This window comes from Hyperolius riggenbachi, chromosome 7 (assembly GCF_040937935.1).
Source record: "Hyperolius riggenbachi isolate aHypRig1 chromosome 7, aHypRig1.pri, whole genome shotgun sequence".
Lineage (NCBI taxonomy): Eukaryota > Metazoa > Chordata > Amphibia > Anura > Hyperoliidae > Hyperolius > Hyperolius riggenbachi.
Genome location: NC_090652.1, coordinates 87741495 through 87762892, shown reverse-complemented (window position 1 = coordinate 87762892; position 21398 = coordinate 87741495). Strand labels below are relative to the sequence as shown.

The window sequence follows — 21398 nt, the reverse complement described above, 5'->3', positions numbered from 1 at the left end:
CGCTAGGGTAATGTATTTCAATGGGCTGGTGCACACCAGAGCTGGAGGCGTTTTGCAGAAACTCATACTCCCAGGCTGCTGCAGATTTTGGATTGCGGATGCGTTTCTGCCTCAATGTTAAGTATAGGAAAAACGCAAACCGCTCTGAAAAACGCCTGTTCAGAGCGGTTTGCCAGGTGGTTTTTGTTACAGTAGCTGTTCAGTAACAGCTTACTGTAACAATACATGAAATCTACTACACCAAAAACGCTTCACAAAACCGCAAAATGCTAGCTGAAACACTACAGAAAAAGAAGAAAAAGCGTTTCAAAATCTGCTAGCATTTTGCGGATCTGCTAGCGGGTTTTGGTGTGCACCAGGCCTTAGGCCTCGTTCAGACTATACGCGCTGCCGTGCGCATTTTGGCAGCGCGTATAGTGTGCGACACGCAAGAACGGTAGAAGGGCATAGACAGCCCTTCTAACGTTTCCATCATATGCGCTGCGTGGCAGCACAATTGCGCTATCGCGTACTGCACGCATTTTTGTGAATCGCAGCGCAGATCCCATTCATTGTAATGAATGGGATCTGCAGCGCATAGGAGCGCAGATGGCGTGCGATTGGACGCGTTGCGTTCCAATCGCACAGCCACCTGCGCTAAATGATGTGAACGAGGCCTAAGAGATGCTTTACCTTGGCAAAGGCTCATGCATCATTTGGAAATGAACCAGAACTTAGTGGCTCTCCACTGGTCCATTACCGCTGATGCTAATGTGACTGACAGCGGCATTGAGCTAGTGTAAAACTGCACAGTTTGTGTCAATTTCCGAATGACGCGTCAGCCATTGCCTCAGCAACGCATCTCTGAGGCAAGAGTGCGTTATAAGGAGAAGGCTTTCTGTAGCTCAGCACCTTCCAGTTTCCAGGTGCTGAACATGGACACAGGTGATGTATACATTTATCTATGTAATTAAAAATGCAATAGGTACAAGACTTTTCAACCTGCAGCTCCAACTCACTTTTACCCTGGTCATTTTCACAGTTCAGCTCAGCTCTGATTACTTTGGCAATAACTTTATCAATAATTATCACAACTAAATGATCTATATCATTTTTTTCCAGGACAGATTAGGCTTTTTGTGGCCTGTTTTTATCAATTACCTTATTTTCTATGCATTTTAAAAGGAAAATAAGGAAACCGGTAAAAAAATACATAATTTATCCACTTTCATACTTTGTAGCTTGAATGTAAGCAGTTCTATTGTACACTAAACCCATGCATTTTATTTGTCTACCCCTCCTGTTTATTTAAACAGTTCATTTGTTTTGAAAATTTATTAGATGTAACAATTAAGTTATGTATACAATCTGCTACTGTCTGCTCCTGGAATGTGTATTTTACTTTTGTTAACTAATTAACTCTGCTATTAAATTCTCTGGGAGGAGGAGAGGGGTTTGCGGTCATTACTTTACGACTCTGTTGTGATATTAGATTAGAGATAAACTGTGTTGTCTAAAATTTTGTAGGGAGGAGAGTGCACTTATTTTCACGTCATAGTGACAGGAAGTGGTTAATGAAGCGTAAAGTATTGGCTTGAATTGTTTAAAGTTTGAGGTAAAAACATAAGTTAAGATGAGTACTGAAGCACAACTGTAATAACAGTGAACTTGGATGCCTCAGCTCTTGCTGTTTTACATAATTTTGATTCAGCACCATTTTAGATAAAGATCTTTTTACACCATTTTGCCTTTTTTTCCCCTCCTTCCAGGTGTGTTTTAGGGAACACTACTATCCTTGCTGAGTTTGCCAGTGAAGAGGAGATAAGTCGTTTCTTTGCACAAGGCCAGTCCATGACCCCTTCCCCCGGCTGGCAGTCCCTTGGCTCTGGGCACAACAGGCTTGGATCCTTGGATAGCTCCCACAGCATCTCGAACCGTGGAGATATCAACCACTGGAACAGCCCTGGCGCTTCTGCCTCTAGCTCTGGAGACCTCCATGGCACTTCCCTCTGGAGCTCTTCTAACTATTCCACAAGCCTATGGGGCAACCCAGCTGGTGAGAGCAGGGGTCTGAGTAGCCCATCACCTGTCAGCGCTTTCCTCCCTGTCGATCACTTAAACGGGGAACCCATGTAGCCTAGTCACCCATGACCTCAGAAGATTGTTTGTAATCAGCCCCCCTGGCTGGACTCTTGGTGGAGACACTTGCAGGCCTCCGCAGCCAGTTCTTCTGCACACTTCCCACTTTTTTGTGTGTGTTTTGTTTTAGCCCAAAACATATCAGTTTGAAATACTTGAATCATGCAGGCCAATATTATAATGTGAACTAGAAAGAAAAAGAAAATCTATATTTACACTTCCACATTACTGCTATTCATAATAATACTGCGTACAATGAGCTGTTTCTTTTTGAATTCCAATTTTATATTTTCCATGTCTTCTCTAGGTTTGTACTTCCAAACTAGTATCCCCTTAACCCTGTTGCTACATTTGCCTAAGTTGCACTTCAAAGTGCGTCACTTTTTTTTTTAATTTTTTTTTTTTTATAAATTATCCAAAACAGCTCAAGTGTAACTGTTTACTCTAGCGTGTACTTAAAAAGAAAGAGACAAAAACGAAAAAAAAACAGTGATTTAATGCTTGTTATTTCTAAGATGCCTTGATATACCTACCTTATTGTGGTATTAAAGTTTTAACTGCCTTCCACCTCCGGCCTGAGGCCCAGCAATCCGTCGCAGAGCGGCAGTATTCCGTGGCTTCTCCCTCGCAGAAAGGAGTTTAAGTGAAACGACGGTTAAAACTTGCATTTTTAAGTAAAAAAGAAAAGTATTGCACCAAGTTTTCATGACTAAACCTATTAGAACTTAGCTCTACGGTTTTAATAAAAAAAAAATTAAAAAAAAATTCTATATATAGTTGGAAAAAAATAAAAAAAATAAAAAAATGTAAAAAAAAAATAAAAATGGCCACAGCTGTGACATATGCCCTACTTGTGCCAGTAGGGGGCAGCACTTTCAAAGGCTTTGCATTTTGTTTTATAGGGGCCTTTATTCAGGACCTCTCGTTTACAGTTATTTTCTTTCTTCCTTACCGGGAGATGTTCGTTCTCCTTTTTTTTTTTTTTTTTTTTTTTTCCAGATAAATGTTTACTCTTCCATTGGTGTTTAAAAATCAAAAAAAAAAAAGAAAGAAAAAAATTAAACAGCAAAGGTTGTGCTGAGGATGCTTTTAACTCTGGGAGTCAAACAGTGTTTGGTCGTTTTTTTCCTGTTGTGTGATGCTAAATTTTTAATCAAAATGGGGAATAAAAGACTGGCTCTCAGGAATAATATAATGCTACGATGGCTAACCTTTTCCTTATCCCCAGTATATCAAACAAAATCTCTCTAAAAATGCAACTTTTTTTTTTTCTTCCTAGAGGCACTAACAGTGCTAATTCTCAAAGACTCTGCCAAAAAAATATCCCCCCTTTAAAGCTTTCTAAAGTTGTGATTCGTCTAATTTTTTTTTTTTCGTTTTGTTTTTAATTTGCTTTTTTGCTGTGTCTTTTTAGCGACTAGACTTGAGAATTGCCTATAACAATTTTTTTGTTACCTTAAATGGCTGTGTCTTCGCTTTGTGACAGTGTTTATTCATGTACTGCAATGTCTTTATTTTTGTAAGCCGATTATTTAGTAACTATGCACATTTATGCACATCGTAACCGATACTGGGCTGACCGATTTTTTTATTGTGTCGTAAAAAAAAAAAAAAGAAAGAAAAAATAAGAAAAAAAATGTGTTTTTATGTTTAAAAGTGAATGATTGCAGAGATTTAATTGCAAAAAGGAACAAGTTACATGCTATGTTTTATTTGCCTTGAATGGTATTCTGCTTGTTTGGTCGAATTCAGAAACTGAACAAGGGTAAAATAATTGTCAATTTTGAAATCCTTCCATCGCACATTCTTGGGGGGGTGGAGTGGGATGCAGGAGTTACCAGCAGTTACTCTCCTGACTTCCTGTACTTCCTTATTTTTTTATTTCTCCTTTCAGTTTCTTTAATTTTTTTTTTATTCAATGTAATTTTTTTTATACTCTTTCTCTCCCCCCCCCTCCCCCCCATTTCATGAAGGGGGTAATAGCAACTACTGCTCCTGTTTTGTCCTCACACTGAAAGCCAGTAACGCCTGACCATTCTCACCCAAGTGACCGAAAGCTGCAGTTTCTATTTCATCTACTGGTGGAATGTGGTATTACATCTTTCAACTTATTTCTGTTTTTACAGCTAATGTATTCGGCTATGACTTTTTCTGCTGAGCACTGTGAACAGTGAAAAGAAGGGGTTTCGCTTTTTCTTTTCTCCGTTTTTACTTCATTTTTTTTAAGGGGTGAGGGATCATAGAACCAGAACGAATAATGACCGTAGGAGAAATCCTGATTAAAGTGTAACGCCATTTTTACACAGGTTTAAGCAATGCCCTCCAAGACTGCTGTATACCTTTTAGATATTTCAGCCAACAATTGCAGGCTTGCTTGCTTCCGGTCTTTTCTGGCTCCCCAGGTACACTGCAGGAAGCTTAAAGTGGGTGTGGCTACACACAGGCTGTGAGCACACATTTGGTACGATGAACTCCCCGCTAGCTGTAGGATTTAATCACAGCAGAGATGTTAAATTGTAACCTTGGAGTGGATAATTTCCACCAGTGAGCTACTGCTGTGGCTATAAGGAAAGCAATAAGTATGCCTAGAAAACGAATACCTGGCTGAAAAGGTAAACTGTGCTGACACTGTGCAGTGTTGATGTCCTATGCAGTGTATTTTGCTTAACAAAAAGTGGCGCTACACTTTAAGTCATGTAGCACTCCCCATAAGTACGTTCGTTTTGTAATGCCCATTTCCACAAAACCCCTTTTCAGATTGTCGTGCCATTTCGTGCAACCTAGTTTTCTGTTATCAGGCAGTAACTGGGAAGTATACGCGTTACTGTCCTTTAGGAAACCGCTCAATATGAAATCTGATACGTATATGAAGACTGCATCCCTCAGGTTCATAGCACTAACCCAAATTCAGTTCCGATAAGCTTCTGAAACGCTGAGCAGCTTTTCTTTATTCCAGATTTATAATGTTAGCTTTAGTGTACTAATACTTCAATGTGGTTAAAATGTCTTTAAATGGGACCCTGTTCAGTAATGCAATGCACACCTGAATTATACAGTAGAATCTCGTTACAGTAAACTCTGATAAAGTAAACTTCTGGCTATATATATATATATATATATAGCTATAACTCAGTCCCCAGGTCCCGACCACGCACCCGCATGACTATACAACTTATGGCCAATCCTGATATAGTAAACTTCCGATACAGTAAACTAAGTGACCCTCATTCATACTGGAGTGTTTTATTAGCGCTTGAAAAAGTGATATGCCAATACAAATCAATGGCAGTGTTCACACTGTAGCGATTTACTGAGATTTGAAACACGGCACATGTAGCGTTTTTTTTAACGATTTTGGAGCAATTGCATTTCAATGTTAAAATTAAATCACAAAATGCTCTAAAATCTGTTTCCTGTACGGTGAAAAAATAGCTTTGTACAATGCTAGAGATTTTGCTAGCGGTTTGCAGTGTGAACGGGGCCTTGGCCATGTTTACTATAAAGGGATTCTACTTGTATGTGCAAATAACACTTTAAAGAGGCCTTGAACTGCGGACACGGGAGGCTAACCCTTTTTTGAGATCATGTGTTTTTTATGAAAATGCCAGTTAACTGGCTGTTCTACTGATCTGTTCACTTCAGTCTAGTCTGAGATGCGCACACTTGCCACGCGCATTCAGCCGAGTCAGAAGAGCAGAGCTGCATACTCTTCTCAGGTTAGCAATTCAAAAGTTATTAAAGGAAGAGAATCAGCAGAACAGGCAAGAAACCAGCAGTGGCACCTTCTGACCGTACTCCTCTTCAGTTCTCCTTTAAAGCTCAATTGCAGGCACACTTTTTTTTAAGCTACATGTAGATGAGGGATAAATGTTGGCCAAAAACAATCTTTTGTGAGTGCACAGATGTGCTGCTCGTCTCTCTCTGTTGGGGGGGGGCGTGCCGAGAGATGTTCTTTTATAGATCATATCTGAAACTACAGTAGCCTTCTGTGGTTTTGCTAGATTGTCATCCAGACTGATTACGAACGATCGTTGTCAGTGCTGAAAATCTGGCATGTACACTTAGTGTAAGCTCTCCGGCCGAGTTAAGGTAACACATGCTTAACAAAAGTTGCCGTAAGCAAACAAGGTCGTTGAAACGACCTTCCCAGCGACAAATGATGAGTCTCTCAAACAACGTCTGCATGCTAATATTGCGAACAACCACCTTATTTAACCCATTAGCAGGTTCAAAGGAATTATCTTATTTGAGATAAGTGCTCTGCTTTTGACCTCAGCTGGCAGAACTCGTTGTGCTGTAAATTCTTGGAATGCTTTGATGTCTCTCTGCTAGCATAAAATATAGAAACGTAAAGCAGAATTCCTCTGTTAGTCTCACACTGCCCCTAGTGACAAGTGGCCATAAATACACATTACAATTAGAAGCAAGGAAATGTAACACAAGAAATAAACGTGCTAAAATAAATTTGCCTGGAGCACTTGCTAGCCTGTAGATAAATTGGCTGCTGAAAGGATAAAGTGAATTTTTGCACGGCATGCGCGTGGAAGTGACGTTATAGATGTGCACATTCTGTTGAACAATGTTGTTTAAACGGCATTGCACACGTGGCCAACTGCATGATACTAGCTCAAACTGCCCCAATTGGAGTCCGACACGGCAAAATCTGTCATTCGTCAGATGTTTCAAATGACTTTTGTTGAGCATGTGTACATGGCTTTAGTTTCTAATTTCTGTAGACTCTATGATTTACAGATGATAGATCAATCAATTATTTAAATATCTGATAAGGAGCCCTCCCATCAGATATTTCCTGTAATACAGGCATCTGTTGCTGAAGTCTTAGTTATATCCACTCTCTTCCATGTTTATACAAGCCAAACTGTTGCCTGACCACAAAAGCATACTGTTTTATCCTCAAGTCCATCAACTCTGGCCATGCAACCAGCTCTTAAAGCAGGGCTATTAGCTGCAGAAGCTCTCATATGGGGGGAGGGGCATGTAACGGTTGGGCAAGCCGCTTGCTAAGCTATAATATTGGATATATTTACACCTGTGCCTGGCATTGGGAATGTTCTTAACCCAAAGGATGTTTGTAGCAGTTTGAGGTTCTCATTGGTTGTGCTATTTCAGCAATGGCTGTGGCTTTGTATGCAGTCTTTTCTTAGAAGTTTTTGAGGTCTTTTTGCTGCAATTCCCCGAGGGGCAACACAACTCAATTTGGCCATTAATGAGGAAATCTTAATATAAAACATTACTTTTCTTTCCCTCCCCCCAGCCTGCAGAATACTGTCCATGTTGAGTGGTGTTCCCGTTACTGATTTTGAGGCAATAATTTGGGCCCCAGGGTTTCCTCTATCCATATTTGCCTTTATCCACAGAAATGGGTAGCATACTGAATGAGTTTGCTCAGTTTTGGTCATTTGTGTGTTGCTCACGGGGGAAGATAAACGCGTATAATGTAGTCGTGTATGGTGTGATTTAAAACAGTGGTCCTTGTACAATTCCAGTTAAGCACAGTCTATTACAGGCCTGTGGAGATCCAGCTGTCAGCTCATTAAGGGCTGTGACATCACAATAAGTCAGTCAGCTAAGAACCTGGAGCACCAAGTACAATCCCTATTCTGTCAGCTGAAGCTCACAAGTACTGAATCTGTCTCTGTTATTAAGGCCTCCACTGTGTCTACCATGTTTACATGCGTAAACCTTATGTACAAAATTGCCTTATACAAGAAAGCTAGTACCATTTATAAATAGTCATCGATTCCATAGGTAGTGGGCTCATTGGATAACACCATGCGCAATAATAATGGGCAGATAACCACGTAGATCAGTTGGATGGATTGTACTTTATGGAAGGCATCATGAAAGATGAACCCTGGTTGGATGTTGCTGTGATCCACATGCTGCTCTTTAGTTTTAGTTCGGTTGGTTTGTTTGACAATCTGTGATCTCCGATTCTGATGCTTACATGTTTGTGAGGTGTGCATGCTGCTCTGTATAAGTTGATTTTGTCACTTTTGTTCAATAAATGTGTTGGATCATTCCTCTAATAGTTTGTCTCATGAAAGCATACCGGTACTTGAGTAACAAATGCATGCTGCGAACAAAAGTGGGGCAGGTGGAGACTATCTGGTTTTACATGACACTAGAGACCTGTTTCAATTCCTGCTCCTGTGTTCCCCTTAAGATTGCATGAGAGTTGTGACTAGTTCATACTCTAGAACTCTCTTTATTGGAGGCACTAAACCCTTCTATATCCACAGCAGCTTCACCAACAAACCAAAGCCGTAAGCCACTTGCCTAATATTGTGTAGTTACCCCTTGTACCACCAAACACCATTGATATATAGACTCCACAATACCTCTGAACTTGTTCTTTGGTGTCTGGTACCAAAATGTGGCCAGATGATCCTTTATGCCCTGTAATTTATAGAAAGGAGCCCAATGTGTGCCCATTGCAGGTGTTTTTAGCAGTGGACATCGCGGGGACCTCGTGGACACTCAAACCACAAAGGGCAGCACAGTTTGGTCAGTGGCTACAAAGCCAGTTATGCAGCTTACTGTAGACCTTTCCTCCATTGGCCGTGTTGAACTTTTTCAGCAATTTATGCTACAGTAAGCACTACTATGGCAATCCCTCTTATTGGGCCTCCACTTCCCCCACACACATTAGTTACCTTTGGATGCCCATGACCTTGCTTGCTGGTTCACCAGTTGTCCATTTGCCTAGTTAGTGTCTTGAAAAAACTGAAGCAAATACTAAAATGAAGGGGGCGGTCCCTGCCTTCCCCACCTGCCACTTTCGCAGCATGTTTTCTGTAGCACTACAGTGGTCAGTTGTCATTTCCATTTCTGTTACTTTTTATAACTGAAGTATTGTAAAGCAGGCCAGCGGGATCGTCTGTTGTATTCATTATCTGTTATGTTCCATTATGTAGCTGTATTCTGTTAAAATCTCCATCAGTCAGGTGAGAAATACGTGAGAAATAAGTTTCCTGGTAGCCGTGCTGTATTTGTATAGGACTGACATGCTGGTCATGGGATATGCCAAAAGTGGCACCGTTCAGCCTCTGCAGTGCAATTAAGGAAGTCCACCTTAGATTAATGTGCCTGCTCTCTAAATGTTTAAGAAATTGCTTAAGACTTCATTCCTAAACCCATCTATGCAATAAGAGCATCAAAAAAATGCAGTATTGTCAATTAGATGCATTATACTAGTCACATGCATATAAGACAATGGGAGAAAAGCATAACATGTATGTTGTTGAGGGAAGGTATGTGTACAAGTGATATTTCAGCAGCCACAGTCCAGAGTATTATATGGTAAAGTTAAGTCAGTTCATACACTAAAGGTGGCTGAGGCGGCTAATGACCGCCTTTGCCGATAATTCGGCGTGTTGTACAGCAGCCTCCCCCCCACCCCCCCCCCCCCACCCCCACCGCTGCCTGGCCAACGATCTGCCATTTGGATCAAATTTGCCTTCAGCCAAACCCCCAGCCACCAAACAAAGTGCAACAGAGCGTGGCTTTAGCTTGCAGGCCAACTACATGTCTGTACAACCTCAGCCCATCAATGTTGCCCAAGGGTTCGGGTCCTGATCCCCATAGGGCAACAACTATCTAGTGTGTGTCCGGCCTTTAGATTTCCAGGGATAGTACCTTACTTGAGATTCTGCTTCCACTCCCAGCATGCACCTGCTCTTTAAAGCCCTGGTTTACTATTGTCTGAGAGCCTGTGTGGTCTTTTTTGCTGGACCACTTTTATGTATTCTCTGACATAGGTTTACAAACCTCCCCTGGACTGTAATCGATCACGAGGATTGCTTAATGGCAAGTGAAATAATGGTTGTGATATTATGATATAACTGCTTGCCATTTTGCTAATCCTGTAACAATATTACCATGCCAAATGACACGGGAGGGTTGTAAACCTTAAAAGACCACTATCACAAATCATTTTAAAATACATATAAAATTTACATTTTGCAGAGTAAAATTCTCTATATATTACTTTTTCCCCCTATGTTGCTGTCACGGTAGTTAGTCAAAAGCTGACAGATCTGACTGACCGACCGATTTTGGGCTAGTCCATCTCCTCATGGGAGATTCTCAGTATTACCTTTATTAGCACTCCCTGGAAAGGATCTAAACCAGGCATGGGCAAACTCTGCCCTCCAGCTGTTACGGAACTACAAGTCCCACAATGCATTTGCCTTTGAGTCATGACTGTGGCTGTCAGGACTCCTGCAATGCATTGTGGGACTTGTAGTTCCTTAACAGCTGGAGGGCCAAGTTTGCCCATGCCTGATCTAAACAAAGGTATGCTGTCCAGCCTCCCTGCTCACTTGAACACTATTTTGGCAACTGGACTGAGCAACTACCATTCAGTAAGTGCTTTTGTAAATAATTACCTGAGAAACCCCCTTTGAGATGGTGTAGTCCAAAATCTGTCATTATCACTAGCTACTGTGACAGCGACATAGGGAAAAGTATTTTAGCGTTTTACTCTGAGAGAAATCTACATTTTATATCTATCTTCTATTTTACTTTTTCTTTTTTGTAATAGATGTCCTTTAACCACATTATATCATTAAGTCATATATTTTTAAGGAATCCAATCAAAGCTCGCTGGCTTTCCAACCTACATGCATCAGGGTGGAAGTGACATGGTGCCAAATTTCACTGGAGCAATATTTTAGAGCAGGGGTGTCAAACTCAAATACAAAGTGGGTCGAAATTGTACACTGGGACCTAGTCACGGGCCAACCTTAATGTCTACTGGCCACCTCCCTCCCATTATAAAGTTCCCAGGTGTCTAATGGCCCCCCTCCAATCCCTATATAGTTCCCTGGTTTCAAGAGGCCCCCACCCTCCCCTATACAATTCCCTGGTGTCTAGTAGCCCCCACCCTTGCCTATATAGTTGTTTAGTGCTTTCCCCCTCCCTACCCTATATGGCTTCCCTGGTGATCTAGGGCTTCCCCTCCAATATTGTTCCCTTGGTGGTCTAGAGTGGGCCAAACATAATGTAAAGTGGAGAAACCACTTGGGGGCCAAATTTAATGGCTCTGAGGGCCAGATTTGGCCTGTGGGCCAGAGTTTGACATGTATGTTCTAAATCATGGCTACAGAGGCAGGTGTTCAACCACTTTCCAGTATTTGCTAATCTGTGCCCAGTAGTGCCTCCCCCATGGCAAGAAACTGTGAAATCGCGTCACTTTTTAGTTCAAGTATGCTTTAATAAAGCTGCAGTGCAACTGCTGTGTTTTCTACCCTCCCTCTCTACCAGCAAAATGTCAGGGGGGTTTCTTTAGTCATCCTGACAAAATGGCTTCCAGTAATAAACCAAATGTAACACTTGTGCAATAAGGACTACAACCGCTAGTCCAAACGTAGCAAAACAGGATGCAGAATACAACCGCTTGTCAAAACTTAGTGGAACAATATGCAGAATTCAATTGGCAGACTTTACTATCCCGCTAACCTGCTGTTCAATGTTGTTGTATGAATGTGGAGAAATATGCAAGTTTCACTTTGTTGATGCCTTTTTTTCTTTGTGAAGGCTAAAGCTAAACAGGAGTTGAGTAGGCCAGAACAATATTGTTAGGAATGCCTGCTTATTAGTTTGAAGTGACCGAGCTAAAAAGCACTTTGCAGTTTTACCGCCGCCGGTCCCAGTGAAACTGTCAGTTGAGTTCAGTTTGTTTCGGAATGGACATTTTAATACTAAATGCATCCACTCTTAGTGGGGACAACAGGAGCACAATTTCGCCGTGGCTTCTCGCAGTTTATATTGGGGGTAACCAAGCCAGTATTTCTTAAATAATATAGCAAGCAATTGTAACACAAGGTGCATTAATCTTCCTGCCCACCTTGAGTTCTTTCTCAAGAAACTGGCAGACTCCAGTGTAGATTGTGAAGTCTATGGACTAGTTACTCACATTGCCATGTCTCATTGCCTTGACTCTTGAATTTGTGTCAAAAATGATGCAAATCAACTTTGTGGCTTTTAACTGTTTACAAATAGAAAAATGATTGTACTTTTTTTTTTTTTTGATTGATGATGAAGTTTAAGAGATTAGTGAACCATGTATATTTTTTCGCTGCTTAGCCTTTGAATAGTTGGAATGGTTTTATTATTTTTTTTCCTTTTCTCCTTTGTGACTTATTTGGAAGTTATTTTGATCGTTTTAATTTTTTTTCTTATGATGCAGTCTGAAAAATATAAATCTTAAAAATGATTGGGACTGTATTTAGTGGTGTGAAATGTGTTAAATAACCAGAAAAGTGTAATATTGTATGAGGCAAAAAGAGAGAGAAAAAACAAAAAACATTTAAACACTTCAGCGTTTGGCTCCTGGTATAGAAACAATATAGCCTTAGTTTATCTGGGAAAACCGTAAAGTTGACCTGTCGGCTGTACACAGCGTGGGCAGCCATTTTGTATGCCCGGTCACTGACTGAAAAGAGGCTGTTGACCTGGAAGGGCAAACATCTGACCAATCCCAAGGCACGGGTTTAGGGGGAAAATGGTCAAGTAGCAAAATGGCCGCCGCTGCGTGTGGCCGACAGAGTGGAGGAAATCTGCCAGAATATGTTTTCTAACTGTACTATCCTGCACTAAAACTTGTAACTTGAAAACTATATACAGGACACAGCCGCTTGGATTTTACAATTGATATTAACACTTGAGTACTCTTACTGCATTTTATACCTCAGTTAAAGAACAACCCAGCAGTGACTAAAATAGCATTTCCTTCCTCTTTATTTTATATTTAGCACATGATGTCCTGCTTTGAACTTCCCTGGTGCTCTTATTAGCACAAAAATTGTATTTTTTTATTTTTTTTCCTTGTATTGTTGTAGCTAGACAAATTTTTGGTCTAACGATCTGCCAATGGGGTGCGCTGTGATCCTTGTTAAAGGTAGTCATTTCAAAGTCAGCCTTCTGTATTTCAATAAAGAAAAAAACACTTTATCTGTAACTTATTACAAAATACAGTACTGTAGTGAACTCTGGGCACCCTTTATTACTGAAGGGGGGAGGGGCTCTGCCTGGTATTATGATACTGTGCGTAGGGCAAGGCCCCGTTCCCCCCGACCTATAAAAGGACTAGGTGTAGGGGAGACCTGGAATAAGTGGGTCTCTCACACTTTTTTGTGGGGCTCAATTGAAAATAACTAAATAAAAAAAAAAAAAAAAACCTAAAAAAAAAAAAAAACCAAAGCTAGCTTTGTGACACTTCCCAGGTGAAGGTATAAAGTATCTCAATGTTTAGCTGCCCTCCAGACACTTGAATGGAGCGTTTCTTTTACAGCATCTTATTGTATTGTTCAAATGCTTGAATGCTTCCTGTTTTTATTATTTTTTTGTTTTATGAAGCTTGTTATGTAATAAAGTATGGTTGCTCTTAATTACTGTTGTGTCATTTTTTTTTTTGTGTTTGGTCCTAGAATTTTATTGCAGGGAATTCTGATGACCCTGTGCAATCAGTCAGCAGGGACACCTGAGGAAGGGCTCCGCCCGAAATATGTAGTGCTATAGTCTGCTTCAATACAGCTTGTTGCTGCACACAGCTCCTGAGTGTCATGTCTTTTTTTTCGCAACTTGTCTATGGAATTGCAGGGCTGTGGAGTCGGTCCAAAAATCCACCGACTCCGACTCCTCAGTTTAGGATTCCACCGACTCCGACTCCACGACTCCGACTCCTCTAATTTGCATATTACAATTTTGTTGATTAAAAGTATGTAACATGAAATTCGTCTCTTAACTGCCAATGCTTAGGAATTTTACAAGACAACTGAAGTGAGAAGGATATGTAGACTACTATATTTATTCCCTTTAGACTAAAACTAGTCCTTGGTAAGAGTACTTGTAAAAGGTACAAACCGGAACAAAGAACATCTATCAGGCCCTAGGCAATGTAAGTGTGGGTACATGTAAGAATGATGTGCAGGTATTCTGCAGGGGAATGAGGAGATTGTAAACAGACAACACCTCTGTGTTCAATGTGCACAGCATTCTCAGTGGATTCCCTGCAGCTCTGTGGGGAGTGCATATGTAGAGTATAGTACTACTGTGTAACAAAGTAAACCTGAGAAAGATGAAATTAAAGTTTTATACATAACTGGGGCTTCCTCCAGCCGCCTTCAGGATAATCAGTCCCTCGTTGTCCTCCTCCACCACCTGGATCTTCTGCTATGAGTCCAGGTACTTGAGCCAGTCAAGCGTAGTGCACATGCACACACTCCGCCGCCAGGAGCATACTACACCTGTGCAGCACTATTGCGCAGGTGCAGAATGTTCCTGGCTGTGGGAGCGGCATGCGGCCGGACAGCGCTGACTGGCTGAATTACCAGGACTCATAGCAGAAGATCCGGGTGGTGGAAGACAGTGAGGGACTGATTAGCCTGAAGGGGGCTGGAGGAAGCCCCAGGTATGTATAAAACTTTACTTTTCACCCGTCTCAGTTTCCCTTTAATTTGTAGTCACCAAACCAAATTTTAATAACATATCAAATTATTTGATTTCATCAGCAAAGGGAGTGCATACATTTGCATAAATCAGCATCAATGCAGAATTATTTCCATCTCGTTGACCATCTCTATTAGTGACACAGCTACACATCAGGCTTTATACTTACAGCATAGATGTTATTTAGTGTATATAAGAGATTCCTGTGTACACATCATATATACAGTCACAATCAGATATGTATATCTGACTTGAAAAATACGGGGACTGCTTTATTGAAGCAGCACAAGTAACTAATTTTGATTGGTTTATTTCATTTTTGTAGACTAAGCACAGCTATTACTGTATATATACTGTATATATACATTATTTTTAATGACTATTATCTGAGAAATAGAACATTTTATCATATTTTCTATTTTAATTACAGTTACAAATTCATTAGGAGTCGGAGTCGGTGCATTTTTTCCCGACTCCGACTCCAGGCACCCAAAATTGCCCGACTCCACGACTCCGACTCCACGACTCCGACTCCACAGCCCTGTGGAATTGCAGGTGTGGTGTACCTGCTAGACGCTGAGCACCGGCTGGACGATTTAATATCGTTTCTTTCCCTAGGTGAGGAGGTCTTTTTGCTGTTGCAATCAGTCAGCAGAAAGGGTTAAGTGATGGGAGAATTGGTCCCTAATCACCAAAGCACAGAAGACTCCTGTGAATTCTCCCTAGACTTAAAATTCCTGTGAAATCTCCTTGTTTCTGTGCACAGTGCGAACATTCCCAAAAAGATGGCCGGCAAGAAAACTGCAGAAAATGGGGAAAAAAGAACAGTGGAAACATACTGTGGTGAGCATATGTGTTACTTCACATGTAAAATAAGAGACCGCTGCTACCAGCCTTCACTGTAACGTATCCAACTACAGTAGAGTCTCTAATGCGGCACTGACTGGGATCGGCTGAGGCCGGATAAGGGTGCTTTCTAAGGTTGCTTGAGACTCGATGTTAAAAATAGGCATAACTTATACAGTATTATACCTCATGAACTCTGTATTTAATATGTTAAAACACAATAATTGAAATCATTGTAACGTTGAGTGAGCTGTGGAACCCAGCACTGCAGAGCCTACAAACTGCCTAAGAAGTTAGCCTTTACCACTGTGAGTGCTGGTTGGTTGATACTGCTGATTAGTTCCGGATAACGAGGACTCTACTGTATTGTTGTTTATGTTGGGAATACACCATGAGATTTTTTGGCAGCTAGATAGTTCTATAGATGATTTCCGACTTTCGATCTGATTTTCGATCTTTTTTTCTGATCGATTTCTCATAGAAGTATATGGAAATCGTTCACAAAAATGATCGGAAATTTGATTGTCGAATCGATCGGACAGTAAATCTGCTGAAAAATTTCATTGTGTATTCCCAGCATTAGAATTGGCATCTTCACTGGTGTGGAGTATATAGTCATGTCACTGTCAGAGGTACTCACAATGTAATCCCTACTGTAGTCCTATGTCCATCCTAGTCTAAGGCCAGTTTAAGGGGAACCCAATTAACTTGTCTGTTTTTGGGGCATGGGAAGAAACAGAAGTGCCCGAAGGAAACCCACACAGACCTGGGGAGAACATACAAACTCTGTGCAGATTGTGGGCTTGAGATTTGAACCGTGGACCCAGCGATGCAAGGCAAGAATGCCATCCACTACACCACCATGCTGCCCAAATAGCTGGAGCTTAGGCACACATCATACCATGTCACTTTCAGGGGTAATGTCTGCACAAAAAGGTAGTACTCCTATGACTTTACACCTCACTCCTAGGGGCCAGAGGTTTGAACGTGTATAGACCCAGCCTATGGGTTAGGTGTAGTGATACAAGCTCTTTGAGCCCAGACTGCGCAAGTAAAATTGTTTGAAATAAACACATGATGTACCTGCAAATGAATATTACATTCAAATCAAAAATTACTTTATTGGCATGACCAAGCTTCAATACAGGCATTGCCAAAGCAGGGGGAATCAGGGACAAGGGGTGGGGGTACAGTAGGTTAGCAGTTCCTGGACATTTTTTGGGCGGGAGGCGGGGGTTGTACAGTTCATTTATGCTCCCCTGTCTGTGGCATGCTGTGACATAGTTTGCAGCGATTGTCACTGTGGATTTCTCTTGTAGATTGTAGTGTTTTTTTTATTATCCTCGAATTTGTGAAAGTCTGGAAATGGTTCCATCAGTTTCTTAACCTTCCTGGCGGTAAGCCCGAGCTGAGCTCGGGCTATGCCACGCAGGAGGATATCTCAGCCCCTGGTGGGGCGATTCGCCCAATTTAAAGTGCTGTACGCGCAGCTAGCACTTTGCTAGCCGCGCGTACAGCTTGATCGCCGCCGCTCTGTGGCGATCGCACGCAGCGGCGGAAGAGGACAGGACCAATGAGTTCCAGGCAGCGCTAAGGGCTGGATCGGAGGCGTCTAACGTCAGGACGTCGCTCTGATGATCGCCGTGGCGACAGGAGAAGCCAAACGGGAACGCGTTATACACACGTTCCCGTTTGCTATTGATGCCGGCGACGATCGCACTAGAGGGACACATGCGCCCTCTAGTGTTTCATGAAGCTAACACTCTGGTAGCTTTACATGAAACAAAAAAAATAAATAAAAAAAAATGGATTTCTGCCTATTTTGCAGAATAAATGAACCGCCAGGAGGGTTAAAGGAGGTTTCCCTGGTAGCGGTGTATTTGGGGCAGTGCAGCAGGAAGTGATTCTCGTCCTAGAGTGTCTTCTGCTCACAGTGTTGGCACAGTCTCTCCTCCCTGGGTTTGTACATCTGTCTGTGTCTCCCAGACTTGATTTCGAGATTGTGGGCACTGTCTGTAGATGCTCAGGATTTTCCTCTCTTGAGCGTTTTGGAGATTTGCCCGGTATGTGGCTATTTTGTATTCTCTCTGTAGGGACTGGTATATGGTTATCTTTCCTGACTGTTTTATTTCATTATTCCATTTATCTACATAATCCTCTCTGCTCTTGGCTGTGGTGTGCTTTATCTGGGCTCTTGATAGGACCTGTGGGTCTGGAGGGAGCAGAGAGGCGTACGAGAGGAATTGGCGCGGGAGACTTGGGCGCAGGATACAGCCGGTATATGGCTGATCCTGCTGCTGCACAAGTCCCGGCCGTGTTAAATACTATTCCCCCTCCAGGCCGCCATGGATGGTGGGGAATGAAATAATTCGGCTTCCAGCGATTGCTGGAAGCTGAATTGTGTTTTAAAAGTAACTTCAGCTCAGTCTTCTGACAGTGCCGAAGTTACTCCCTGTGCGCCCAAGTCTCCTGCGCTGGATTCACTGTGTTCGGCAGCAGTGCTGCTCGGATACCACTTTTCACTATCTGGAACTAATTCGGATACGGATACCCCTCTATCCGATCCGGGTCGGATATCTGAAACAAAAAATTTTCAATCCGAATCTAGGCCGGATATCCGACCCTAGTATCCGGATTGCAAACCGGAAATGGTCTTTTAAACACCATTTAACCATTTTGGAAAGCTAAAAACAATACCGCCACTCTCTCATTTGGGTTAGAATTTGTAGGATGTCAAAAGCCAGCTCACATACATTGGCCAGGAATCGAACCCAGATCACCTGCTCAGAAGGCAGCTGTGCTCGCCATTCTACCACCAGAGCCTGCCTAGCATGAAGCCGGCCTAGCATGTACTATTGTGATATACCCAAGAGAAAAATGACTTCAGAAAGATCATGTGCCTCATGGATGATGCTGGTGTAACACACACAGCAAAGGACAGCAATTTGAAGTCTGGAAGATTCCAGGGCAAGGGTGGGAAGGATGAAAAGCTAGGTGGCCAAGCAACCATTCCTGCTAACCTAAAGCTTACTTGTGTCTTACAAGACATTGGCGTAAGACTTTACCAAATCCAATCCTCCAATATGGGGAAGCTTCACTGTTTGCTGTGTTTTTTTGTGTGTGGTGTCGCAGTTCACTCATCTCTTACTACAAGAAAGGCCCAGGAGTAGTCCTAGCTACAGTAATATCTGTTACGGTAGGGCCCTTATTACACTTTCTCTTACAGGGCTATGGAAACAGTTTTGCCCATGCGATAAAGCGAGGTGCAAAAATGAAATCATAACTAGAAGAGGATGGCTTCAAACCATCAACCTCTGGGTAATGGGCCCAGCACACTTCCACTGCACCACTCTGCTGCACACACAGGGAATGCTAGGTTGTAGGAAAATAAAGCGAGGTGTAAAAATGAAATCATAACTAGCAAAGGATGGTTTCGAACCATCAACCTCTGGGTAATGGGCCCAGCACACTTCCACTGCACCACTCTGCTGCACACACAGGGAATGCTAGGTTGTAGGAAAATAAAGCGAGGTGTAAAAATGAAATCATAACTAGCAAAGGATGGTTTCGAACCATCAACCTCTGGGTAATGGGCCCAGCACGCTTCCACTGCACCACTCTGACGGCCTTGCCTTTTGTGTTCAACAGTTGTCCGAAGAGAACCCCAGACAGCCATGTAAATTCATCTCTAGTGCAGAGTGGTGCAGTGGAAGTGTGCTGGGCCCATAGCCCAGAGGTTGATGGTTTGAAACCATCCTCTGCTAGTTATGATTTCATTTTTGCACCTCCCTTTATTGCATGGGCAAAACGGTTTCCATAGCCCTGTAAGAGAAAGTGTAATAAGGGCCCTGCCGTAAAATAGATATTACGGTAGCTAAGACTACTCCTGGGCCTTTCTTGTAGTTGAAGAGATGAGTGAACTGTGACCACACTTTTAAAAAAAAAAAACGCAAACAGCGAAGCTTCCTCATATTGGAGGATTGGATTTGGTAAAGTCTTACGCCAATGTCTTGTAAGACACAAGTAAGCTTTAGGTTAGCAGGAATGGTTGCTTGGTCACCTAGCTTTTCATCCTTCCCACCCTTGCCCTGGAATCTTCCAGACTTCAAATTGCTGTCCTTTGCTGTGTGTGTTACACCAGTATCATCCATGGGGGCACATAATCTTTCTGAAGTCATTTTTCTCTTGGGTATATCACAATAGTACATGCTAGGCCGGCTTCATGCTAGGCCGGCTCTGGTGGTATAATGGGGAACACAGCTGCCTTCTGAGCAGGTGACCTGGGTTCGATTCCTGGCCAATGTATGAGAGCTGGCTTTTGACATCCTACAAATTCTAACCCGAGAGAGGGGGGTGGTGGTGGTGGTGGTCCTTTTTGCTACTGAACTAGTAGTAATGGGATTCGGATATCTGGGTAATCCGCAGATATCCGGATCAAGGGTGAAACTATCTGCAGAATCTGAATCGGATACCTAAAAAAGTTCGGATATCAGAGTCTACCCGAATATCCGGAATCCTGTTGAGCAGCACTGTTCGGCAGAGAGTTCACCACTTCTTTCAGGGCACAGCTTTTCTTGGTCTTCATTGTGCAACATGGCTTTGTAGTGGGGTGAGTCTGGGCAGCTGTTCTGTAGGTGGGCCCAGTAGGACAACACTCTCTTCTGTATCTCAAGCAGTAGTGGGAATCTACCCAGCTTCGCAGGCATTGTTTGAGGTACTCTGATGGACTTGCTTACTTTGCCCTAATTTCCTCTCAGCTCACCATTTGCTTCTTACGATTCCTTCCAGTTCTGGCAGGATTTTGTCAGAATTGAAATATATCAGCTGCTGTCAGTTATAACTAAAAGGATAACTGATGAGCAAGGTAATGTCCATGTTTCCCTATGGCTCACATGGGCGATATTACAGTTTAACAGTGTGCTGATCAGGAAGCTGTTATGGGGTAATGGCCATTTTTCAAACTAGAAGACCGAATTCCATTGATCACAGTGGACAAACGGGACACAGGAGAGAAGAAATACTGTAAATTGAGTAGACTACACCTGGAGGTAAGTGTGTGTTTATGTTTATTTTGACTATTAATTTTCAGTTCAGGTTTGCTTTAAGATTGGCTCTGAGAGACCAGAGCTTAACAAAGAAGTAGAGAAGAAATATATTTGTTTAGGCTCAGTCCACAATTGTCAGGTTGCAGATCGGAATGTGTTTTAAACTGATACATTTTTCTAAAAACGGATACATTTTTCAAAATGTACTTTTGCAGCATACGTTTCCAGTCCGTTTAAACATGAACAAGTGTGCACCGGTCCTTGCTTATCTTTGGCATCCTTAGATCACCACAAATCCTGACCTAAAGTCTCCAGACCTGAAATATTTGTCAGTCTGTTCTGTGTACAGGAGTATGTCTTGTGCAGCACTATCTTCCCTCAGTCAGCCATATTGACTATTTTGGGCGGTTGGTTTTCACCCATTTCTAGTGTCTATGTGGCTTTAAAGAGACTCTGTAACATCAAAAACCTCCCCTGGGGGGTACTCACCTCGGGTGGGGGAAGCCTCCGGATCCTAATGAGGCTTCCCACGCCGTCCTCTGTCCCACGGGGGTCTCGCTGCAGCCCTCCGAACAGCCGGCGACAAACCCGACTGTAGATTCAATATTTACCTTTGCTGGCTCCAGCGGGGGCGCTGTGGCTGCTTTCGGCACGGAAATAGACGGAAATACCCGATCTCCGTCGGGTCCGCTCTACTGCGCAGGCGCCGGAAACTTGCGCCTGCGCAGTAGAGCAGACCCGACGGCGATCGGGTATTTCCGCCTACTTCAGAGCCAACAGCCGTCAGAGTGCCTGCGCAGGAGCCGGGAAGGTAAATTTTGACGTCACAGCTGCACGGAGGGCTGCAGCGAGACCCCTGAGGGACGGAGGACGGCGTGGGAAGCCTCATTAGGATCCGGAGGCTTCCCCCACCTG

At 42.6% G+C, this 21398-nt stretch overlaps 1 protein-coding gene across 3 annotated transcripts in view; it reads left to right on the top strand.

Moving 5' to 3' along the window:
• TNRC6A (trinucleotide repeat containing adaptor 6A) overlaps positions 1–13532 on the top strand; it is a 147418-nt gene extending 133886 nt beyond the window's left edge. For all 3 annotated transcript variants that reach the window (XM_068244261.1, XM_068244262.1, XM_068244260.1), the window contains one exon: positions 1749–13532. In XM_068244261.1, the coding sequence (XP_068100362.1) occupies positions 1749–2115 (367 nt within the window). In that variant the 3' untranslated portion in view covers positions 2116–13532. The remainder of the gene's footprint in view (positions 1–1748) is intronic.
• The last annotated feature ends 7866 nt before the right edge of the window (positions 13533–21398 follow it).